Raw genomic sequence first — 27036 nt, forward strand, 5'->3', positions numbered from 1 at the left:
TGTCACTCTCGTTTCATGATCTGCGTAGGAGGAGGCGTGGTCTCACACCTCAGTGCAGGAGAAGTGGCCACACCCCTCAGCCTGCTGTGTGTGTGTCAAATAGAGGAAACAGAGAGCCAGCCAACTGAAGCGAGCGAACGGACTGTTCCAATCAGAAAATTTGGAAGCATTAATGGAATTGTTAAGTTACCTCTTTTTTTTTTTTTGCAAAACATGAACCTAAAAGAGAAAATGTACAAATTCACAGTTGCTGCTGAATCACTGTCCCCAGATGAGATCAGACCACATTCAAGTTTAGACTGAAAATGCCACCAAAAGTTAGCAATTTATAGCGACACTGTACATAATGCTTTCAAATCCATACAGAGTGAGAGTTTATGAGATGTCATCATTTGCGCAAAAATAAAACAAACTTAAAATGGACAAAATATTGAAGGGAGTCTAGCTCCACATGTTGCATGACATATACAGGGTGGTCCAAAAAAAAAAAAAGCCCTATTTTCTTTTTGATCTCATTTTTTACTCAGATGAGATATTTAGAAAATTCTTTCACCAAACATTAGCAGAATGATGGGAAATTATGTCCATCAAATCTGATAGAAATTGAAACATTTTTGGTGGTCTGTCCTTAATAGTTGATATGTTCTATCCAGGCTCCTCTTTGACGAATAGCTGCGGCAACACAAACGTTGAAATTTTCAATGACTCGTGCAATCATGTCAACATAAGAAGCGAAATCAGGCACATACCAGCTGACATGATTGGACGAGTCATCGAAAATTTCAACATTCGTGTTGCTGCAGTTATTCGTCAAAGGGGCCTGGATAGAACATATCATCAACTATTAAGGACAGACCACCAAAAATGTTTCAATTTCTATCAGATTTGAAGGACATAATCTCTCATCATTCTGCTAATGTTTGGTGAAAGAATTTTCAAAATATCTCATCTGAGTAAAAAATGAGATCAAAAAGAAAATAGGGTGGTTTTTTTGGACCACCCTGTAAACAAACAAAAAATAAAACAGCGCACCACACAGTAAATTCATCCCAAAGTGAATAACAAGAGATGTAATCAATTGAGCAGCGCAGTGTCATTTGAGGGAGGGTGCTAAAGGGGTAAAATATGACGCATACGACATGCAGATCCACCTTGGATTTGCTGTGGCGACCCCGAGTGCAAACAAGGGAGCAGCCGAAGGGACTTACTTATGATGTAATTTCTCTATTTCCGGGGACAGAAACACGGCGCATTTTCTGATGTCGATCTTCACATCTATGTTGACCAATACTCGCTAATGGGCTTATATTGTCAAATCCAAATATTCTTAGAAATACATATGAATGAGAGAGCATTAAGAGGAACAGTAGACAATACAGAGAATGACTGTTGATGAAATTAAATTAAAAACAAACAAGCAGTTAGTGACAAGTAAATTTTAAGTGGGCCATTAACATGGATAGACTAGAAGCAAACAAGAAAGTGACTTCTTCAAAGCGCAGAGTTTTATCCCAGACAAGGAGAATTGAGGCATAACTAACCATTCTGTTTTATATAGATTAAATAAATGCAAATTTCAGGTCGTTAAACTATCATAAAAAACACTAATTAACCTTCATTAATATGCAACAACTGTAAAGCCCCCCTGACACTGGCACGACTTTGATCCACGCACTTGCACGCACTCTGCCGTGCATGAGAGTAAACTCGTCTCAAAGCTGTAAACCGCTGTCAACTGTGTGCGGCTTTGTGCACGTGCGCACAGAAAATTTTGAAATGTTCAAAGTCTCCGTCACTCATTAATTGCGTGAACCTCAAGTGAACACTGCGCAAATAAGTCAAAAACACTGTGTGAGTGTGATCGTGTCAGCGCACCGCATCACAGTGCAGCTCGTCTGAACAATTATAACGAGATGTCAAATCTATCATAAACACACTTTTACAGGTGCACACAAGAAGGAAAGAACATACAACTGTTTTACCAAGCTATTACAATATAAACATGACAAATAATTACCTTTTAAGATGGTTCCAAATGCTTTCTCCACCTCATTAAGTGTGCGTGTCCAAGAGAGACACAGCAGTCCGATGTGATTCCGGAAACGATTAGAACCAACGAAATAATTATTTTATATATGCAGCATCCAGCGCACACCCAGCGGAACAAAGCACAGTGTCCAACTGGGAACACAGTGGGTGGGATCGTCATAACGAAGTGCATGCAAGTACGCGGATCGAAGTCGTGCAAGTGTCAGGGCACCTTCAGAAATGTCTGCAGCAGTCAAATACTGCATAGAATTATAAATTACTCCATCAAAAAATATTTTTAAAAATGACTTCACCCAGTCAGCTCCATGTCAAACAGTGGAACAAGGATGTGAGGTAAACCCAGGTTTAAGTGATGTCATGCTGTCTGAATAAGCAATTTTTTTTACAGTCCCATCACCAAAACTGCTGTAAGAGTAAACATGCAAGAAAACAACCAACCAAAAATAATATCTATAACACTGCATCTGTTAGAATACGTTACCATTTTAAAATGTCAACCATGCACACTTGGCCAAAGTTACACACAATTACAGCAATAAACATTAATGCAAAACAATAGGCCTATATTTCAGAGTATATGAACTATGGAATTTTATTATAGATCTGCTCTTTGCAATTATTTTCATTATCTTAATCTCTGAACAAAATAATTCAACAAACTCTGAAATAATACGACCAAACAGAGCAAGATTTACTGTGGAAACATCTGTAAGAGTGGAAAACCGCCAACTAGCATTGCTTTGACAAGAAATGTCCTTTCTCTGTAGTTGAAAGAAAAGTACAAACACAAATCCACAATCTCCCCCTTCAGCCTTTTGTCCCTTCAAGCCCATGCACCATAAACAGACACAATTAACCCCTACAACCCAACACATTTACACAAGTACAACAGGGTACATGCAAAGTGACTGAAAATAACACAAACTGCTCACTGATTAATAAGACTGATCAATATCATGCAAAAATGAGTGAAGAAACACTAAGAGTCATATTACAGCACTGCCAGGGACAACACAGTTTACTGGCCGAGTAAGATTTAAAACTGATGCAAGTTAAACTGGCTCCATCAGTGTCCATTCAGCTTGCTGATTGACTGAAGGTGGAGGTGATAGAAGAATATGTTGTGCCAATGGATGCAGTTGGCAGTCATTCATTCTCAACAATACAATAGAAATCACAATCAAGAACAACAAAAAAGGAAAAAAGAAAATCCCAAATAACTGAAGACGTTTTCTCGTCGCCTCATTGATCATGCGGTAACAGGGACACACACACACACACACACACATACACAGACACAGACACACACACACACACACACACACACACACACACACACACACACACACACACACACACACACACACACACACACACACACACACACACACACACCAAGGACATCCCCACAGTAAGCCCATGCAGAAAATCTGGCTTACAGTGGCCTCACTAATAAGATCCAAAATCGACAACTGCCAGATTGAAGCCTCACTCCAAATAAACATGAAAATTTCCTTTCAAGAAACTCAGCACATGCGTCAGTACAAAATAAATTCAAAAAACATGAGGACAAAGACTTAAAAAAAAAAAGTCTAGTGGACAATTTTTTGATAATCATCCAGATTTCAAAAACGAGAACATGCATCAAAGTTGCTGTGATTCCCAGCATGCTGCTGCACCAGATGCCATAAGCTTGTCACAACCACTTAACCGGAGCACTGAGACAGAGAGGAGCACTGAAGGATTTTTATAGCAGGGAAGAAAATAAGAGCATTTGACAGCGATCTACCATGCATCATCCCTTCACTGCCGCCTTCTTGTGCCCTCCAGTGCTGGCTACACAAAGATCATTCCAATTGGTGTGCAAAAACGTGTAGTAACAGTGTGGCAAAAACACGCACATCAGTTAAAATAAGCAATGGGGAAACCTAAGGGAGTGATTTAATGTGACTAAAAATGCTGCACAGGAGGAAAAGTGCCCAGCATGCCTCACATGTTGTTCTTGCACCCCAAATCAGTCTCTCCAAAAAGGGGGAAGGGAGAACCTAAAATACAAATAAATAAATAAAACCATACTTTATAAGTAGTAGGGTCCCAGCAGGTTGCATCAGAGCATGTCAATAAAGGAAGAATGGAAGGTAGCTAGCAGTCAGTGATCAAGCAGAAGTATGATGGGAGCACAGAAAGAAGACATAATTAGGGTGGGCGAAGGTAGGGAAGGGAACAGACAGGAGTGATGAAAATTACCTCAATCTTACGACCTTCCACCAATGTGCCATGGAGCTTTTCTCTGGCCTTCTCTGCATCTCCACTGTTCTCGAATGTCACAAATCCAAACCCCTGTGCACACAGCAGATGTTTAACAGGTTGATTGGAAGAGAGTAGAACATTATGAAGGACTGTGAAGAGGACAGGGCGAAACTGTGACCCAGAGGCTAGCATCTCTCAACTTGTTTGTATTACACGGCGAACAGGTAGAAAGGATTGCAGCCTTATTTGAGGAGCTTACCTTTGAACCTCTCTCATTGAAAATAATCTCTACATCCAGAATTTTTCCAAATTGCTGCAAACAAATTTGAGAAAGGAAATTAGTAAAACAGACAAGTAAATAAGGAGCCAACTGCCAAGGCAGAGTCAGGAAACACAGCTCAGACTGCATTATTATAATTGTTATTTGTAGTAATGGGAGGCTTCTAATATTTAAGGGTAAATTTCATCTGATTTTCACTAGAGGTCACTATACGATAAAAGCCATTTCAGTGTATTCCTACAAATGCTCAGGACTTTAACTCCCCTTTTCTGTTGGGAGACTCACATATCCCACCCATCTGAAAAACATCACAAGTATCATGTGACTACCAAAAGCAGCTGACAGTTTCTGCCTACATTCTGCACACAGGACTTTGAGTGCAGCATTTATAACTCATAACCTCCAAACATAAATTATCTTGCTGTGGATACACATTTATCACAATCTCTTTATATGGTTAGTGCACTTGGTTTTAGTGCGGAAGGTTCTCGGTTCAAACCCCACCCCTGCCACATTTCTCCATGTAATGTAGAGATGTGTCAGGAAGGACATCTGGCGCAAAACTTGTGCCAATTCAACATGCAGATCCACGCAGATCAAAAGTGTAATTTCTAATCAAACCATCATCTGGATCTAATAGCTTATCAATATATTCTGAAAGAAAAGTGAAACTGTGATAAATGTTTAAAACACAGGATGGTCTGTTATAGGTAAGTTATAAGAAGCTTGTGTGAGTCACCACAGCTAAGTGCCGCAGTAAAAGCACATGAAACATCAGTGGGCGATTTCGGCTACTTTTGGCATTTTTGAAAAAAATTCTCCGTGTGACATTTTCTATCTGGGTGGGAATCACGAGTTCCTATTTTCTGTTGGTCACCCGTGATAAACACACACGTTCATTTTGCCATCTCAAGCATCAAAGAAGACTGAGTCTCCTTTTTCTCAGTCCTACTCTTGCCTAGCTGTCTTTCCTACACACCAAACCTAGTGAGTTGGCCCCTGCAGAGGTCTTTGGGCATCTAGCCTGATTTATTGATCCCGTTAAAAATGAGGTCCCACAACATTCCCAGCTTCTTACCCCAAACATTTGTCTGAGATCGGGATCTCGAAAGCGGAAGGGGATGTTTGACACGTGGAGACGTTTTGGTGTCCCTTTGGCCTCTGTGGAATCTCCTCCGGAGCCACCACCTCCTGCTCCTCCAGTACCACACTGAACACCTGCTTCACCCTGGGATGTATCCTCGGTTTTTCCCTGTGTCAAAGGTTGAAAAAGATGAAAAGGTACAGGTGAAATAAATAGCTGGAGAATGGTGCGAAAGTTGTCTTAAAAAAGAAAACCAAAAAAAAGGCAAATCACATTCTACATATTTGTAAATCTGCAGATCATTGGCAGCATGAGTAAAAGCTTGGGACCAGAGGGCCAACTCTTTCATTGATGGCACCCAGGACATATGTATAAGGTGTCCCAAAACAAATGCCACAAAATCATTTGACTAATTCTGCAACAGGCAATCTGAATTCTGTTTTTTTCCCCCCAGGCATCAAGATATATGTGAGGGATTTCTTATGATGCAGTTTGAGACTGATCCAATGAGGATGCCGCTTACAATTGAGCAAAAAGGGGAAACTGGTGGAATTCTACTTTGAGACCAAATCGATCATGCAAACCCAACAACAATATCAATGTAATTTTACAGTTAGAAAAGCTGGAGACAGAAAGACAATACGGAGGATCGTAAAGAAGTTTCAAACTAACAGAACTGTTCACAATGTTAACAAAGGGACACATATTGCGCACATCTTGTGAATCCCAAAACTCTTACAAACTGACGTGAAATTAGAAATGAACACCAGAGATAAAATTCCCTGGGATATGCTTCAAGATGACATATGACACATATCAGTATCCAAAGTCTATAGATTTTCTATGGCTTTATTTTTTGTGGCACCGTTTTTGGACTTCTTGGAGAACATTACCCCTTATTTTCATCTGCTCCAGCAGCAGACAGAACAGGCTGGAGTGGTAATAGCAATCTTTAAGGCAGAAATGTGTAGCTTTAACTGAGTGAGGTGTGGTTTAACCCTCTAGAATACAAGGGTTAAGGTATCCCGTCAATTTTACCATACCTGCAATAATCCCCCCTTAAAGGTACTTGCATATACTGGCACATGTCCACGTGTTGAACATCAAAATGTTCAGAACAATCACAATCAGCGCACACACGCACACTTCAAAGAATCTATGACATATAAAGTGGCACAGTACTTGCATCAAAGTCTGAAATCAATGTTCTGAAAAACACAGAAATTATGAAAATAATCCACAAATAATTTAAACCCTTGGTAACTCATCTGGGAGAAATTGAATCATGGATTATTATGGATGGTTATTGACACAATTGAATTCTAAATTGTCTTCCAGAGAATGATCTGCTCAAAGTGTGAAACCAAAGTTCTCAAAATACATTTCCCCCCCAGAATCACTAATCCATGACCACCATGTCATATCTCATCGCATATCATGCAACAAACGTATTACTATGTATCATCCCTATCAATTCCAAGGGTCTATTTAAGGCCATATCAAAGCTATAACAAAACTAAAACAAGAAGCACAATATAGTCTCGCCTGCCGCCTAGCTTACTATTATATATATATATATATATATATATATATATATATATATGTATGTATATAAACATTTTTAAACGTTTGTTTAAACAGAAGTTTGTTTTGTCTGCCCTCATCACAGGGCCATAACTGAATAATATACTTTCAGTGAATATGAAAACTGTATTCCATAAAGTATTAAAGTTATAGCCAATGTCAAAGTTTTTTGTCAAAAATCAGGTTTTTACCCCAAAAATATGCATGGGATTAAAAAAATCCATCCAGACAAAAGATGCTGAGGCATATGAGGCACTATAGTTTCACTAAGTACTATGTCCGCACTTAGTGACACTATAATGCCTGGAAAAAACTTTTACGTAGGGTTCATGCGCATAACAATGACAAAAATGACAGACGGATCATTAATTACACAGACTCACATTGCATTGCACGTGAGTCAGTAAAAGTGGTTTTAGGTCGACAGAACTGTTGTTTTAGTTTGTGTTTATTGCCATGTTTCCATGTGAATCCTACACAGAGAGATGCTGAGCTGCACTGTCTCACAGGGCGAGACGGCAGACAGACCTATGTGACCTTCTCCAGCCTCTGGGATTGGCTGTGAGGAGGAGTAGAAGAAGAAGAAGAAGAAGAAGACCCTTTATGTAAGTACCTGGATAAATAAGTAATACATAATGTGAGAATTTGACCAGTTTTAGCACAATGTCAAACTGGTACCTGATTAATCCCAATATTCCGTTGCACTCATAATGGTAAGTGCATGCTAATCTGACAGTTAAACTATAAAGAAAGGCTTTGTGAACACGCAGTGCTTACGCTATTGTTGGAGGTCGTAGTGGTGGAGGCTCCATTAGTGCCGACTCCTACCTCTGCTGTACCTTGGCCGCCAGCACCAAACATAGCCCCAGGACCAAATTCTGTCCCTGGCAGCCCATTTTGGGGAGGAGGTGGAGGGGGGAAAGCTGAGAAGGGTGGGGCCACCAATCCCTCCTGTGCGCCTGTCGAATCTTGAGAGCCCTGCAAGGATAAGAAAAGAGAGAGAAGAGAAGGCTTAACATATATTAAATAAGTATTTTTTTGAGCTGTCCGGATAAAAGTTAGAATGAAAAGGTAAAAAACATGGCAATTAAATTTCACTCTCTCTCTGTAGCTGCCATCCACTCACTCCTGTATTCTCCCTCTGCCTCCATATCTCTGATAGGCATGTGTTTTCTGTCAGCCAACCATGAAATATTTACAGCAAACACATCTATTATTAAGTCTGAAAATCTGATACACAGTTTGAGATACAAGGACGGTTATGGCATTGAAGGATGGAGCCACAAAGACAAACTAATTATAAATGGGATGTGTTTACAGTTCTTACTACTGTGTGTATGCATGTTCTTCCACTGCTGGATTTGTGTCAGAGCCAATTTATATTTCAGATTACCTGTATATACCAGGGATGACTTGCCTCAGGTTTGGCTCTTTTTTTTTTTAAATTATTTGTATCAGCAACAGTATCACCTACAGGTTGTTTATGGTTGTGCTACTACCGCACTGCAGACACCAGGATCGCGCATGCATGTGCATGTGGCAAGTGCTGCTTCAATCACTTCACTGCTTGCTTCAATTGTTTTTACACGCCAGAACATTCTGGATTACGGTGTACACAATCTCTTTATAGCAAAAAGAGGGTGAGACAAACAAAAAGAAAGGCAGTGGATACACAGTAAATAAAATGTAAGCTAAGAATGAAAAGACTTTGAGGTTAAACTGCTCTAGACGCAGGGCCACACCAGGCCAGCATGACACACACGGGTCTGGTCCCTGCTTGTGAGCTAGATCTGGCCTGGGTGATGCCTAAAAGACACTCAACCTCCGGACAGGCTTTTAATTATATAATGTGACCACAAAGCCTTGCCGCAAAGCAAATGAGTTTTCGCCCTCTTTCTCTAATCCGATAGCCCGAATGTTCACTGCTCCAGCTCTGCAGTCACAAGCACTCTGACTCTAAACAGCCAGCTGAGAATAAAGCCCATCTGCAAGACAGACAGGTTCTCAGGTCTGGGCCAAACAGATAGTAGAAACATCAGAGAAGGCTATATAATCCAAAAACAGGATGGAAAAATCTGGGAAAGTCGTAATCTGCTGTGCTCTCATTGTGGTAAGACTGAACGTATGTGGAAAGAATGTGTGAAAGCTGACTGGGTTTTTCATTTGCTCAGGTTTCTGTCACCAAATGATAACATGCTCTCAAACCAAAACCTGTTATAAAAAAGAGGATTTGCCATTAAAATTCATTGGTTTGGCCTGCGTATATTCTGGCTACTCCAAATCAAAGTGTACTTGTTAGGGCATGTGAGCCTGTAAACATGCAGTTGCTTGTATTCAGGCATTAAAGGGTGTGACTTACAGACATATTACAGCCCAGGGCTGAGTCACACATAAAAAAATACTGGGCAGAGGGAAGAGAGAGCCACAAAGTAAAAAAGAAAGCGAACATAAAAACTAGGAGGCTGCTGTTTATGAATTAATGATACTAGACCTACCCACATAACTTAACAAGATCATGTATGCTCAAGAAGCACTTTTCACCTTTAATGGAAGTCAAAGGGCCATTATACATTAACACTAGGTATTATTTGAATGTTATTATTTTTCAAACACACCAAATGCTAATGGAGCACTTGACATCATCAGAAGTCGTTTTGTTGAATAAAACAGTTTTTGTTTCAAACAAGTTTGATTTCTCCAATATTTCAGTTGCAACATTTATTGACTTCACTCTTGACAAATACAGTCTGCAGATGACACTTAAAACTGGTGCTAATTAAGCAGAGAGTAAGCAAGAATTATAATGTATTGCATTACCCCGAACACTGCACTATAGCTGCACTGACCCAATGCAATCTGCTTTCCCCCCACCACTTGAGATGCATGTCCAGTTGTACCTGTGTATCTTGCAGTGTGCCACTCATTATAAAGCTTTAATTCTTGCATCAATAAAATTGTCTTTCCTTTTGTCTCCTCTTCACCACTGGATGCACACCGTATATTCTCTACTTTAGTTATATTAATCTCATGCTGATATACATGTCGTGTATTGTTTTCAGACTGAAATTGAGAGAATACAAACAACAAATAAAAATCAAGTTGTGTTCAGAGTGCATAATAACAGCAACATGTTCACAACAGGAAAAAAAATTCTGTGTCAGTAATTTTCACCACTCTTAATATGAAGTACAGCTGGTGAGTAATCTGGCTTGAAGAAGTATTAAGACATTGTGCCCACATAGCATTTTTTTTTTTTATTTCTGGGCGCTAGCATCTTATTTCAACTGCTCCAAATGAGAAGGGAGCGTATGCAGCCGACTCCACAGAAACACCGCACCCACCATATTTTTTCCTCCCAGTACAGTCGCTTTGTTTGTTTGTTTGTTTTTTCCCCCACAGAAGAGCCCAGGGCTGAGTCAGACACACAGAGAGATCACGCAGAGGACACTGTGTCTCAACACTGTCATGAACCCATTTCAACATCAAGTTCATGGTGGAACAATCTGGGTGATGTCGAGATCAAACAGACATGTTTAGATTTTTATTTTTTAAGGCAAAAAAGCTATCACTGCTTGGATGCGCACTGAGCGCACTCTGTATTCAGATTATGCAAATTACTGAGCCATAAAAAGCCAAATAAAACATGTCTCGCCCAAATAAATTATGCAGGAAGGGATTTATCAATCAATCAGTCAAACTGCATGTATGACAGAAACAATTATTACACATGTAAAAACAGATGTATTTGGATGTTTTATCTGCACAATGGACTGTTTTCTGCGCACAAAGCAGGGTCAGAATGGGAAGTGTTTTTCTAAATTTGTCACGCACCTCCAAAAACGGTGAAAAGCTCCTTTTACACAAACTTTTATGTTCACACAAGATGAATATAACCAGTGGTGTTAAATTGTACAGTCGCTTCATTGACAGGTGCTCCTGTATTAGTACTCTAATGCGGGCAGCAGTCAGTCGCACTGCTGAAAAACTCCTTTCATGCAAGCACTCCACAGAGGTACGACAACTGCGCCACAGAACACTGCTGCAAGCTGGGCCAAACCTGCACCAGCAGGCCGGCACCAGACATAGCCCTGAGTGCATATATTAGGGGTGTCGCAGATAAAAAAAAAAAAAAAATCATGGTTCGGATCCAGTGACGCGAGAGGCCCTTAAGAAGAAGAACAACAATAATAATAATAATAATAAAAAAATTTTTTCTTTGTGCATGGTGTCAGGACTGCACTGGAGATTCTGAGCTATTATTATTTCATAAAACCAAATAAGTGCATTAGACTGTTACTGTTATACCTCTGCCTTTATCTAAATATTTGACTTCAGCAATTTGTGCTTTTAAAACAAACAATAAGATAAACAAAAATAATATTTGATACAAAAGTTCCATCTCCTTTCATTAAGTTATTAGTATTAGTTTTACTTCTCAGGAACACTGATTTGGTTTTAAATTTGATTTCATATTCACTTACATAAATGGGAAACGCAATAACAGATTTTTATATCCAGTGATGATGTCAACATTTCTACTCCGTCTACTGTGGTTGGCTCTCACTGCGGTATTGTATCACTTCCTGTTCCGGAGCACAGCGGTGTTTTTCTGTATTTGTTAGCTGTTTAATCTGCGCAGTTAGATTGATCTAGTTATCTAGATTACGATTTGTTTCCCAGTGTAATCTTTACGTGCCTTAACTAAAGCACTCCCTCTGCTGAATCACCTCTAAATTATTTACACATTATTCACTTTGCGTGTTTTTAGGAATCCGCTAGCTTAGCGTAGCTACTAGCTCTTAGCCGATTTAGCATGGCGGCTTCTCCTGTCTCTCCCGCACTTTTCTGCTCTGGGTGTGAAATGTTTAGTTATTCCTCGGCCTCCTTTAGCAGTAACGGTACTTGTAATAAGTGTAGCTTATTCGTAGCTTTGGAGGCCAGGCTGGGCGAATTGGAGACTCGGCTCCACACCGTGGAAAATTCTACAGCTAGCCAGGCCCCTGTAGTCGGTGCGGACCAAGGTAGCTTAGCCGCCGTTAGTTACCCCCTGGCAGATCCCGAGCAGCCGGGAAAGTAGGCTGACTGGGTGACTGTGAGGAGGAAGCGTAGCCCTAAACAGAAGCCCTGTGTACACCGCCAACCCGTTCACATCTCTAACCGTTTTTCCCCACTCGACGACACACCCGCCGAGGATCAAACTCTGGTTATTGGCGACTCTGTTTTGCGAAATGTGAAGTTAGCGACACCAGCAACCATAGTCAATTGTCTTCCGGGGGCCAGAGCAGGCGACATTGAAGGAAATTTGAAACTGCTGGCTAAGGCTAAGCGTAAATTTGGTAAGATTGTAATTCACGTCGGCAGTAATGACACCCGGTTACGCCAATCGGAGGTCACTAAAATTAACATTAAATAGGTGTGTAACTTTGCAAAAACAATGTCGGACTCTGTAGTTTTCTCTGGGCCCCTCCCCAATCGGACCGGGAGTGACATGTTTAGCCGCATGTTCTCCTTGAATTGCTGGCTGTCTGAGTGGTGTCCAAAAAATGAGGTGGGCTTCATAGATAATTGGCAAAGCTTCTGGGGAAAACCTGGTCTTGTTAGGAGAGACGGCATCCATCCCACTTTGGATGGAGCAGCTCTCATTTCTAGAAATCTGGCCAATTTTCTTAAATCCTCCAAACCGTGACTATCCAGGGTTGGGACCAGGAAGCAGAGTTGTAGTCTTACACACCTCTCTGCAGCTTCTCTCCCCCTGCCATCCCTTCATTACCCCATCCCCGTAGAGACAGTGCCTGCTCCCAGACTACCAATAACCAGCAAAAATCTATTTAAGCATAAAAATTCAAAAAGAAAAAATAATATAGCACCTTCAACTGCACCACAGACTAAAACAGTTAAATGTGGTCTATTAAACATTAGGTCTCTCTCTTCTAAGTCCCTGTTGGTAAATGATATAATAATTGATCAACATATTGATTTAGTCTGCCTTACAGAAACCTGGTTACAGCAGGATGAATATGTTAGTTTAAATGAGTCAACACCCCCGAGTCACACTAACTGTCAGAATGCTCATAGCACGGGCCGGGGCGGAGGATTAGCAGCAATCTTCCATTCCAGCTTATTAATTAATCAAAAACCCAGACAGAGCTTTAATTCATTTGAAAGCTTGACTCTTACTCTTGTCCATCCAAATTGGAAGTCCCAAAAAACAGTTTTATTTGTTATTATCTATCGTCCACCTGGTCATTACTGTGAGTTTCTCTGTGAATTTTCAGACCTTTTGTCTGACTTAGTGCTTAGCTCAGATAAGATAATTATAGTGGGCGATTTTAACATCCACACAGATGCTGAGAATGACAGCCTCAACACTGCATTTAATCTATTATTAGACTCTATTGGCTTTGCTCAAAAAGTAAATGAGTCCACCCACCACTTTAATCATATCTTAGATCTTGTTCTGACTTATGGTATGGAAATAGAAGACTTAACAGTATTCCCTGAAAACTCCCTTCTGTCTGATCATTTCTTAACATTTACATTGACTCTGATGGAGTACCCAGCAGTGGGGAATAAGTTTCATTACACTAGAAGTCTTTCAGAAAGCGCTGTAACTAGGTTTAAGGATATGATTCCTTCTTTATGTTCTCTAATGCCATATACCAACACAGTGCAGAGTAGCTACCTAAACTCTGTAAGTGAGATAGAGTATCTCGTCAATAGTTTTACATCCTCATTGAAGACAACTTTGGATGCTGTAGCTCCTCTGAAAAAGAGAGCTTTAAATCAGAAGTGCCTGACTCTGTGGTATAACTCACAAACTCGCAGCTTAAAGCAGATAACCCGTAAGCTGGAGAGGAAATGGCGTCTCACTAATTTAGAAGATCTTCATTTAGCCTGGAAAAGAGTCTGTTGCTCTATAAAAAAGCCCTCCGTAAAGCTAGGACATCTTACTACTCATCACTAATTGAAGAAAATAAGAACAACCCCAGGTTTCTTTTCAGCACTGTAGCCAGGCTGACAAAGAGTCAGAGCTCTATTGAGCCGAGTATTCCTTTAACTTTAACTAGTAATGACTTCATGACTTTCTTTGCTAATAAAATTTTAACTATTAGAGAAAAAATTACTCATAACCATCCCAAAGACATATCATTATCTTTGGCTGCTTTCAGTGATGCCGGTATTTGGTTAGACTCTTTCTCTCCGATTGTTCTGTCTGAGTTATTTTCATTAGTTACTTCATCCAAACCATCAACATGTTTATTAGACCCCATTCCTACCAGGCTGCTCAAGGAAGCCCTACCATTATTTAATGCTTCGATCTTAAATATGATCAATCTATCTTTATTAGCTGGCTATGTACCACAGACTTTTAAGGTGGCAGTAATTAAACCATTACTTAAAAAGCCATCACTTGACCCAGCTATCTTAGCTAATTATAGGCCAATCTCCAACCTTCCTTTTCTCTCACAAATTCTTGAAAGGGTAGTTGTAAAAGAGCTAACTGATCATCTGCAGAGGAATGGTCTATTTGAAGAGTTTCAGTCAGGTTTTAGAATTCATCATAGTACAGAAACAGCATTAGTGAAGGTTACAAATGATCTTCTTATGGCCTCAGACAGTGGACTCATCTCTGTGCTTGTTCTGTTAGACAGTGCTGCTTTTGATACTGTTGACCATCAAATTTTATTACAGAGATTAGAGCATGCCATAGGTATTAAAGGCACTGCGCTGCGGTGGTTTGAATCATATTTATCTAATAGATTACAATTTGTTCATGTAAATGGGGAATCTTCTTCACAGACTAAGGTTAATTATGGAGTTCCACAAGGTTCTGTGCTAGGACCAATTTTATTCACTTTATACATGCTTCCCTTAGGCAGTATTATTAGACGGCATTGCTTAAATTTTCATTGTTACGCAGATGATACCCAGCTTTATCTATCCATGAAGCCAGAGGACACACACCAATTAGCTAAACTGCAGGATTGTCTTACAGACATAAAGACATGGATGACCTCTAATTTCCTGCTTTTAAACTCAGATAAAACTGAAGTTATTGTACTTGGCCCCACAAATCTTAGAAACATGGTGTCTAACCAGATCCTTACTCTGGATGGCATTACCCTGACCTCTCGTAATACTGTGAGAAATCTTGGAGTCATTTTTGATCAGGATATGTCATTCAATGTGCATATTAAACAAATATGTAGGACTGCTTTTTTGCATTTACGTAATATCTCTAAAATTAGAAAGGTCTTGTCTCAGAGTGATGCTGAAAAACTAATTCATGCATTTATTTCCTCTAGGCTGGACTATTGTAATTCATTATTATCAGGTTGTCCTAAAAGTTCCCTGAAAAGCCTTCAGTTAATTCAAAATGCTGCAGCTAGAGTACTGACGGGGACTAGAAGGAGAGAGCATATCTCACCCATATTGGCCTCTCTTCATTGGCTTCCTGTTAATTCTAGAATAGAATTTAAAATTCTTCTTCTTACTTATAAGGTTTTGAATAATCAGGTCCCATCTTATCTTAGGGACCTCATAGTACCATATCACCCCAACAGAGCACTTCGCTCTCAGACTGCAGGCTTACTTGTAGTTCCTAGGGTTTGTAAGAGTAGAATGGGAGGCAGAGCCTTCAGCTTTCAGGCTCCTCTCCTGTGGAACCAGCTCCCAATTCAGATCAGGGAGACAGACACCCTCTCTACTTTTAAGATTAGGCTTAAAACTTTCCTTTTTGCTAAAGCTTATAGTTAGGGCTGGATCAGGTGACCCTGAACCATCCCTTAGTTATGCTGCTATAGACTTAGACTGCTGGGGGGTTCCCATGATGCACTGAGTGTTTCTTTCTCTTTTTGCTCTGTATGCACCACTCTGCATTTAATCATTAGTGATTGATCTCTGCTCCCCTCCACAGCATGTCTTTTTCTTGATTCTCTCCCCTCAGCCCCAACCAGTCCCAGCAGAAGACTGCCCCTCCCTGAGCCTGGTTCTGCTGGAGGTTTCTTCCTGTTAAAAGGGAATTTTTCCTTCCCACTGTCGCCAAGTGCTTGCTCACAGGGGGTCGTTTTGACCGTTGGGGTTTTTACATAATTATTGTATGGCCTTGCCTTACAATATAAAGCGCCTTGGGGAAACTGTTTGTTGTGATTTGGCGCTATATAAATAAAATTGATTGATTGATTGATTGAAAAGTCTGGCTGCAGCATTTTTAACCAATTGGAGACCCCTAATGCTAGACTGCGGTAAACCAGAAAATAGAACATTGCAGTAGTCCAATCTAGAAGAGATAAATGCATGGATCAGGGTCTCAGCATCAGCCATAGACAGGATGGGACAAATCTTCGCTGTATTTCGCAGGTGAAAGAAAGCAGTCCTAGTAATATTTCTAATGTGGAGGCCAAAGGACAACGAAGGATCAAAAATTACCCCAAGGTTCTTCATTTTGTCAGTGTGATGTATGACACACGAGACGAGGCTGAGCGTTAACTGGTCAAATTGATGCCGATGTCTCACTGGACCAAGAACCATCATTTCAGTCTTATCAGAGTTTAAAAGTAGGAAGTTTCTAGACATCCAACTTCTCACTGCTGCAAGGCAATCTTCTAAGGATTTTATGTGAATGAGATTACCATAAGTTATTGGCATGTATAACTGAGTATCATCTGCATAGCAGTGAAAGGTAATCCCAAAACGCCGCAATATGTGCCCAAGGGGTGCTATATAAAGGGAGAAAAGCAGGGGGCCTAAGACAGACCCCTGTGGAACCCCAAATTTCTTGTCACTGAGGTTAGATGTAGTGTTACTGTACAAAACACAGTGAGAACGACTCGTCAAGTATGACGTCAGCCATGCAAGGACTCCCAGTAATCCCAAAATTATTTTCCAGCCTATCAAGTAGAATATGATGATCCACTGTATCAAATGCAGCAGTGAGATCTAACAGCAACAGAACCGTAGTGGTGTCCGAATCCACTGTAAGCAGAAGATCATTCACCACTTTAGTGAGAGCCGTCTTTGTGGAATGATATTTTCTAAAAGCAGACTGCAGTGGCTCAGAGATTATTCTCAGTAAAATAGTCTACGAGCTGCCGTGGCACCACTTTTTCCAGAATTTTAGAGAAAAATGATAGATTTGATATCGGCCGATAGTTTGTCAGTACACTAGGGTCAAGATTAGGTTTCTTAAGTAATGGTTTAATCACTGCCGATTTGAAACATTTAGGAACAGATCCAGAAGTTAAAGAAAGATTAATAATTTCCAGCACAGTCGGCCCAAGAGTGGGCCACAGGTCCTTAAACAGTTTTGTTGGTATAGGATCAAATAAACAGGTTGTGCTTTTTGTTGACATTACGAGTTTTGTCAGCATGCCTAGTGAGGTACTGTCAAATTCTGTAAACCTAGGTAATACCTCAGTAGTGGCGCCCACATCAATAGCAGGGTGTAGTGGCTGGATTAAGGCACGCCGGGATATGTTTAACCTGATGTCTTCTATTTTCATCCCAAAGTAATCCAGGAAATCTTGTGCTGTAAAAGGAGAGCGAACTACAGGTGGTTGTCCATGCAAAAGTGTTGCCACCATGTCGAACAAGAACTTTCGAGTTATGCTTGTTTTTGTTGATCAAATCAAAGTAGTAAGTCCACTTTGTAGCCAATAATGCATGCTTACAGTGTAAGATAGCATCACGCCAAGCAAGGTGAAATACTCCTAATTTTGAACGACGCCATTTCCGTTCTAGACCTCTTGCTTTATGCTTGAGGTCACGCAGATAATCACTGAACCAAGGTGACTGTGATTTGGGGGAGCGCAGTTTTAACACAGGTGGTGCAATTATGTCGAATGTAGTTTTGAGCACTGAGTTTAAACTATCCACAAGTCTGTCTACTGACTGGGTATTTGTCAAATGTGAAGCTAAGACATCAGGCAGTCTAGCTTCGAGTTCCGTCTTAGTTGAGGAGTTGATGCATCGCCGTAATGATATATAAGGTTGTTGTTCCACTAAACACAGCAGCGAAACTGTAAACTTAATGTGAGTGATCAGACACCACTGATGTAAGAGGCATGATGTCAATACTCGTGACAGCAATACCACGTGCGAGAACCAGATCCAGGGTATTTCCACTAATGTGCGTAGAATCCCGAATGCATTGCCGAAATCCTAATGCATCCACGATTTCCATAAATGATTTGCCGAGGGGATCAGAAGGCTTATTTATATGAATGTTAAAGTCACCAATGATCAGAATGTTATCTACACTAGTTGACAAGTTAAAGATGAACGCACCAAATTCATCTAAGAATTCAGAATATGGGCCAGGAGGCCTATATACAGTCAAAGTAATACAACTGATTTTTATTCCTCTGACCTTGGCAATGTGCACTATCCTGAGCAGAGCGGAGAATCAGATGCTCAAATGAGTGATATTTGTAACCCCCAACAGCTAATAAGCTAAAGCTAGATTTATAAATAAGAGCAACACCCCCGCCTTGCTTTGCATCACGAGGGACGTGACTAAATGTATATGCTGGTGGGCAGGCCTCATTTAAGGGGAGGACAGCTGTAGGTTTAAGCCAGGTTTCACATAGCCCAATCATATCTAAGTGATGATCAATAATTAGATCATTGATCAACAATGATTTGGAAGACAGTGATCTTATGTTAATGAGGACCTCAGTGGGGTTGACAGTTGAACTGTTTGGGTTTAGGGGTGGTTCCAGAGTAGCATATATAAGATGCCTAGAAGTAGGTTTGGGTTTAACACATTCCACGCGCATTGTAGGTAGCAGACACGAAATCTTTGCTATTTGGAACAACCACTGGGCCATCCTCAATTTCAACATCATCCAATATAGTAATGGGTATTAAGTTTGGAAAGCATATCCCTCTATGATTTTTATGAACATGACTACAGAAGCAGGCCACAGTCTCAACTTGTTGAAATTCCCTCCCTGGCAAATAAACTGCACTATCACCATAGTGGATTTTCTGCACTAAATTTCCCGCTAAGCTAATGGATTCCGCACCCACATTTGTCATAAGCCTTGCAGGGTCTCTAATCACCTGCTCCGTAGCCTGCTGTAGATTCCTAATGTTACTCTAACTGTAGAGCTCTATCTATGTTCGCAGACAAGATGGCGGCGCCTTCCCCAGTAGGGTGAAGGCCGTCCAGCATCAGCAAGCCATGGTGGCCCCAAAACGAAGGCCAGTTATCAATAAAGCTAAAGCCTTGCTGTCTACAAAACTGCGCCAGCCACCTATTTAATGATGTCAGCCTGCTAAATGCCTCATCAGTACCCCGGGATGGGAGGGGACCAGAGACTATTAATCGATGCCGACACATCTTTCTGGCAAGGTCACAAGTCCTCTCTATGTCCATTTTTGTGACCTCTGAATGCTTCATCCTGATATCATTGGTGCCAACGTGAATAACTATGTGACTATATCTCATGTCATGTTCCTTCGCCTGTCTTCCCTTCTGCAGCGTCAGCACCCTAAGATGAGATGCAATGTCAGGAGCTCTGGCCCCAGGAATACATTTAACGTCTGCCGGCATCTGTAACCTGACTTTGCGGGTGATAGAATCCCCTATCACTAAAGTCCGGTGTTTCGGCCTGGAGACAAGAGTGGAAGTCACTCGTGGGCTCAGAGAATTCACATCTGGGTGATTCTATGATAACAGAATTACGACGATGGGAAAATCTGGCCATATTTTAGCTCCCCATTAAAAATGTGCTGCGATTGTAATTCCGTTACCATAGAATCGCCCATCTGGCAAATCCAAGGGGGAGAACCAATTCACAGTTCGCACTGGCGAGTGTGATCGGGGTGCCACAACAGGGCACCAAGCCCTACGGGGCTTCCTCCGCCTAGCCACAGTCCGAAAGCCGTCCTCCACAGCCGGCGTTTCTAAGCTAATGCTAATGGGCTCGCTAGCCAGCCCAACACTAACCTCATCTGGAGTGCCCGTAACATCTAACTCCACTGCGCTAAGAAGCTGCTCTAACTTACGGACACGGCTCTCTAAGAGAGCCACCCTATCTTCCAACATCACGCAGGATTTATGGAGGGTGTAAAGTATAATAAGGAGTGTACTTTGTGCACTAAGAAATTCAAAAATGTAGCCAACCAAACACGAGCTAACCAATAATGGATAAGCTAACCACTCCTAAGGCTCACACAGACGCAGATAAATGAATTAAAATTCACAGCAGTTACACTGAAAAACTAACAGAAATATTAAACAGGTAAAAAAAAAAAGCAGCAGCTATAAAATACACTAAACAGTTAATTAACTAACAGCAGTGTAAAAAATGAAATGAAAAAATGATGAGATGGGTCAGAAACAGCTAATGCAAGCTAACCGCTAGCGAAAATGCTAGCCGCTCCTAAGATTTTACATAGGAGTAAAAATTATTTAAAATTCACAGCAGTTCAACTGAAAAACGAACAGAAGTATTAAACGGGTAGAAAAGAAACAGCTATAAAAAGTAACAACAGAGAGGGGAGGTGTTGACCTAGCTAGCGAATGCTAACTGCTAGTGATTCACAACAGGACTGTTGTTAAATAACGTTCAGAGTAGATACAATTAATAACCAGAAGAGTGCTAAACAGAAATAAAAGAAGCGTATACAACCGTGTGACGTTCAGAGTGGCGTCACAGCAACAAACAATCCGTCAGAAGCAAGTTGCCAGATCTGTGTGCAAAACATGATTGGCCACTTGACGCAGGAAGTATTGTGGGTAGTGTAGTTCAGGTTCACTTTGGACGTTTCAGTGACTCGTCCACTCGACACAAAAACAAAACAGACTAATTTTAACAGTATTATATTTTATTTATTTTTGGCTGTAATTTAATCGTCAAGACTCAGTGGGGGAGAGGAGCTCTCACAGTGCAGCTGTGTGTACAGAGGGAGGGACTTTTCTTCACGTTTAGGCACTGTTTTGGATTTTTTTTAAAAAGGACGCTTTATGTGGATTATTTATTCAGATGAATCCCACTGAAACTAACAGGTAAGAATTTATATTTACTACGTGTCTTCTAATACTATGTTTTATTGCTTTTGAAAGATGATGACAGTGTTTGGGGTGTTATTTTTTATTTATTCATTTTTCATGTGTTCTTTGTGTTTTGTGATCTTTGAATTTACCCAGCAGCCCCTGCGGTGCTTAAAGTGAAACTGGTTTATCCAAATCAATACTAATAGTTATCGGTTATCTGTAACAAAGATACATTCCTTAGCAGTTTATCGGTTTATCGTGATTAAAAAGATAACTTTTCAGTTATCTGATTAATGGTTATCGAAGCTAACTTTTTGGTTAGCTGTGCCCACCACTGGTGACAAGGCAGAGAAGGATCTGCAGGCAGTCTGGCTGCAGCCAGACTGTGCACTCTGATTTCTCTTGTAGTTTATATTTGTTCTTGTGCAGGGCTGCGCTCTGATTTCTGTTATAGTTTATCTTTTTTCCTTCGACTGCAAGCTGTGTGCACGTGCACGCACGTGCAAACGAACCATCCGTGAGTAAATGTGGAGATGTCTGGAGTTATACTTGATGTGGACATGTCCTGTCTGTCAATCAGTCTGTGAGCAGGACTTTTATGGACATTATTTAAACACAGTTGTGAGAGAATTTAAGAGCGAGGATCTGCAGCAGCCAGGATAAGCATTTTTTTTTTCTGTGCTCTTTGCGTGTGTGGTTTCACTGCATTGTGTACTTGGTATAAAAAAACAATCCTACGTGATTTATACTTCGGGAACAATGGAACACAGCATGAATCATAAACTGGCGTCAGTTAACATTGTATTGTCAGTGTGTGGCTTCCAGTCACATTGAGTACCGTTGCTTTGCACTGACTTGCGTTGAAACCAGTTTCTTCCTGGGCCATGAGCTCGGCGCAGAAATAATTAAACGTTTAATTTTTGGCGTCCGATTCACTTCGGCCTTTGCGTCTGTCACGGTGTTCTGGCGTTGAGCTACACTGTCTTGGCATTAGGTTGCATCCACTTGGCATCGTCGTGACGCCACACGACAACTCGAAGCGGGCCCAGCGTGAAAGGGGCTTAAAGTGGATATGACACTTAAAGACAACATAGTCTTATTACATGTAACAAAGGTTATATAATTCAGTCAACCTAAACGTTTTGGGAAAATGGACGCAGTTCTCCCATTATATATAACATTTGAACGTCCTGCCACTGAAAAATGTGCACGCCCAGTGACCAGCTTCCCGCTGAGCACCAAGCCTAAAATACGTCACTACATGTAGACCGTATCGGCTCACACGCCTGGCAGCCGTTGTTTACACTTTTTTTAGCGGCAGAAACTTTGATTAAACACAGCTCTCAGGGACTTGTTTGTCGAGATGCCTGACCAGTGTGTCGCAGCATATTGCACAAACACAAGGGCGAAAGGTTTTAGCCTTTTCAAGTCCAAGCAGACTGATCAAAAGCCGCGGTGTTGTGTGATGCAAGAAATGTCCGGCTGCCGCTCGCACACCCACATTTGCTCCCGACAGCAGACACTTTCCTCTACCGTCTCCATGTTCTCGCACCGCTCACAGGAACACATAAAATGTCAACCCCAAATAATATGTTCACAATAATCTTGAAATGAACACGGCGGCGGCATGTTCAGTGTTGTTTTCGGTGATCTTTTTCGAAAACTTCGCCATTTATTTCCTATTCTTTCGTGAAAATAACGTAACTAAACACGGATGAATGCAATGCCAGGCACTCGAAAACGGCAAAAACCCGAAGGTAATGACGGTGGTCCACAAGTAATAGCTATGGCTCCGGAACAATAACAAAGGCAGTAAACAGACGCTCGATTTGAAAATGCTATACAGTAATTAGAGTGTTATAAACAGCAGCAACAAAAATCAAAGCCTACCTTACCATTCCATATTCTGCAGCCTTTCAAAATCCATCGGAATTGGCACGTCTCTTACCTCTACTTTGGCTCCACCATAAACACTGTCGGCATTATTTTCGCTGCCAGAATGCTCCTGTTTGAATGTTTGTCCAAAAGATACGGCTCCAATCTGTAGCGTCTAATCACTGCTGCGCCATCCTCAGGATGCGAGTCAGAAATAATCCACACTTGAAGAGGAGTCACAAAAGTTCTTGATCTCGTCACTGTCCATGCTAGGGTCTATCTGTTCCTGTTGTTAATTTAACAGACAAAGACGGGACTCTACATTCTGACGTCACGGCATCACGTGACCGCTGATGGAACACTACTGGCGCGCTTTCCAAGAAACACACTTTTGAGAAACTGTACAAACTTTATTTCTCAGTCATAATAATTAAAACCACTTTCAACTTACTATACTGTATGTATATTTTTTGATATTTATATCAGTTTTGCCTCATTTTTTAGGTGTCATATCCACTTTAAGGACTATGAGAACCAATTTTGGTGCTCGTTTCCAGAATGAATGGTTGGTAGTTATCGGCTCCACTAATTAGCAAATCCTAGAAAAACTGTCTATTATTAGCATGACTGGTATAGGTCTGAAGACTCAAGAGTTTATTAAATGTTGGTTTTCTTACTTTTTAGAGGATATGCAAGTTTGGCATGTTTGATGTAAATAATGAAATATTCCATTTTGTTTTGTTCCCTCAGCCCCAACCAGTCCCAGCAGAAGACTGCCCCTCCCTGAGCCTGGTTCTGCTGGAGGTTTCTTCCTGTTAAAAGGGAGTTTTTCCTTCCCACTGTAGCTAAGTGCTTGCTCACAGGGGGTCGTTTTGACCGTTGGGGTTTTACATAATTATTGTATGGCCTTGCCTTACAATATAAAGCGCCTTGGGGCAACTGTTTGTTGTGATTTGGCGCTATATAAAAAAAATTGATTGATTGATTGATTGATTCTGTTTTATAGTGCCTGTTCATGACCTTCCTTTGCACGACAATTCTCAAAGACAGAAGTTGTCTCCCTAAAAATAACAGATCAGGAAATTGCTATCATTGCTGAACAATCATGAACAAGATCTTGTAAGTGGTTACATATATCCTATAAAGATGATAGATGATGTACTGTCACACCCACTCTACCTGAAGGATACCCAGAGGATTTCATGGCTACATCCCAAAGAAAGCCTGTGGATGTGAGTTCAGACACAAATGAAGGAGCCAAAGATACATAGGTACAAAGATACTTTTTGAAACTATATATAGAATATCAATCATAGCAAAGCTCAAATTTTGTTTATTACAGTCTCCAAACTGAATGAAATATCTCAAATTCTAGCATGCAGTGCTTGTTGGAATGAACTGGGTTAGATGATGTTGTGCAAGGCTCCATAGTTGTCCACAAAATCATTACATGTGGAAACACAAGTACATTGCTCTTAGACAGTTAAAGAACACTTTATGACAGTGTGTGTACAAGTATATGTACCTTCTCTGCAGTATCATTTATAATGATTTATCTCATTTTAAGTATAGACAGAAAATCCAACAAGACGAACTAACTGAACCCGTGACAAAAAGAAGGTTGACAAGTTGCAATGGATAAAAATCGGAAACGACTGCACCTTCTAGTCCACACAGGCATTCCTGATGCAGTGAATAAGAAGTACCACTGCCCTACATGGTAGTGTCATGTTAAAGAGAGGGGGTGAAAGGAAAAAAGAAATAATGGAAAAGAAAAGTGGAGCTTACATGGAGGGGAAGAACGGTTTATTGGGAGGTGTGTGTGTGTGTGTGTGTGTGTGTGTGTGTGTGTGTGTGTGTGTGTGTGTGTGTGTGTGTGTGTGTGTGTGTGTGTGTGTGTGTGTGTGTGTGTGTGTGTGTCGGGGGAGGGGTGCACACTATTTGAGTTATATATGATTTCTTCAGACTGAATTTTACCATTGTTGAACTGAGATTTCACTGAATCGGTGGCAAATAACATGAAGTCATTTGAGCATAGATAGAAACCAAATTAACATACAACTGGATATGAACAATCTGTTATTACCAGGCAAAAAAGACCAATACAGACTGAACTTATGCATCCATTTTGTTTCATTTTATAGACACTCCCTCACACAATACACACACACACACACACACACACACACTTGTTAGTATATTTTAATATGCAAAAATTACAAAGTCCACAAGCAGAGGAGAGACCAAACAAAATTTTTCCAATTGTTTGGCTATTCGCTTTTCAACAGGGCAAGCAAAAAACATGAGATTCTGTTTAGATTCGAGACAGTCTGCAAAATATCAGAACTGCAAGTGTAACCGAATACCAAAACTGAACAACATTAGCAATCAGCAGCTGGTAAAAACACTGAAATGGCAAAAGACCAGTTCTGGTAACTCAGACACCTTCTGTTTTTCTTTACAAGGGGAACTAAAAGAAAAGAAGCCATTTGACAGCAAACTGTTTGTGTATGTGTCGCTGTCTGTCCTTACTCTAGCCAACTTACACCACACACACAGAGGCACTGATTAGCCCTTCAATGCAGTGGTTCATCAAAAATGGTAACTCATGACAATGTGCCTTTAAATTTGAACTAATGTGAGAAGAGAACAATACTCTGCAGCTTCTTGCTGCTCTCTTTTGGTCAGATAAGCAACCTTGCCTGTGTACATGCCCCGCCTCTTTTTCTATGCTCTGACCTGCCACGCATGATGAAAGCCAGAGGGAGATTTTTTTTTTTTCTTTAAAAGCATCAATACCAGACCATTAGGACAGTGAAAGCAACTGCTGCACTGTGATGTCAATCAAAACCACAAGCCCCAGCCCACCTCCATATAAGGTGGCCTCTGAACAGTCTTCCTGAAAGTAAGCCAATGAGACTATGGGCAAGTTGTTGCAGTTAATAGTCAACTATCCAAGACCCAGACAACACATCATGCATGGTAATACTTTGTTACAAAAGTATCACATGGACACGTCATGTGGAAATCCAACATTTTATGTTGGATTTTTAAGTGTATGTAAGAAGTAACCAGCAAATGGAAACGAACATGGAGCTCAGTCTTCCCAAAAGGCTAATAATCAAAGTTTCTGTGATTGATTTCTCCATTTGTTGAAGTAATCCAATCAACATCAACATCAGACACCTGATTTAGCTAATCAGTTTGTTTTGTCAGAGCAGGGAGAGATGGAAAATGTGTAGGTTAGGTGGCACTTGAGGACCAGGGTTTAGAAAAACTGCTCTAATTCACAATAATAATAATAAAAAAATAATAATGAAAAAAAAATGTGGCTATACCCCTTGATCCAGATCAGCTGCAGTTAAGGCACTTTGACACTTGCATAAATTTGATCCCCCCACTGGCACGCAATCTGGCATGCCAATGAATAAAACCACTGTAAACTGTTCGTGAACTGTGCACAGCTGCATGCCAGTACACAAAGAAAATTTTGAAATGTTCAAAATTTCTTAGCCTGCATTAATTTTGTGCCACTTGCATGAACTAGTTGTGAACATTGTGCAACCTATTTGAAAACACAGCGTGTCACTACATGTCAATGCGTGCAAGGCATCTGAATGATTATCATGAGATGTTACAGCTATAATAAACATAACTTTACAGATACATTATCTAAAGGCCCAGTCACACGGTACTTAATGAAGGGCAATGAAACCCAAACAAAACAAGGAATCTGGACTTTTGTTGGCATAGTTTAACCTTCGCTCAGCTTTTTGCCTGCAGCTGGCACTTTGTCAGGATTTTGAAACTGTCGAAAAATCTGAACAAATGCCGTCGAAAACCTCAATTCGCTTGTATTTCATTTTGCTGTTGTTCTTGATGGTTTCTTATCGTTTGCTTAGTTTTTTGTAA

The 27036-nt window shown here is 40.7% G+C and overlaps 1 protein-coding gene across 6 annotated transcripts in view; it reads right to left on the reverse strand.

Moving 5' to 3' along the window:
• The window catches only part of LOC117527784 (RNA binding protein fox-1 homolog 2-like), a 148109-nt gene that overhangs the window by 36587 nt on the left and 84486 nt on the right, over window positions 1-27036 (reverse strand). For 5 of the 6 annotated variants that reach the window (XR_004565604.1, XM_034190277.1, XM_034190276.1 and 2 more), the window contains 4 exons: window positions 8025-8225; window positions 5658-5831; window positions 4559-4612; window positions 4297-4389 (listed from right to left, as the gene is read on the reverse strand). Coding sequence is in view for 5 of the 6 variants with exons in the window: in XM_034190277.1 (XP_034046168.1) it covers window positions 4297-4389; window positions 4559-4612; window positions 5658-5831; window positions 8025-8225 (522 nt within the window). In the remaining variant the exon portion in view is untranslated. The remainder of the gene's footprint in view (window positions 1-4296; window positions 4390-4558; window positions 4613-5657; window positions 5832-8024; window positions 8226-27036) is intronic. The other variant, XM_034190278.1, reaches the window with a different exon arrangement.

Source organism: Thalassophryne amazonica, chromosome 16 (genome assembly GCF_902500255.1).
Source record: "Thalassophryne amazonica chromosome 16, fThaAma1.1, whole genome shotgun sequence".
Taxonomy (NCBI): domain Eukaryota; kingdom Metazoa; phylum Chordata; class Actinopteri; order Batrachoidiformes; family Batrachoididae; genus Thalassophryne; species Thalassophryne amazonica.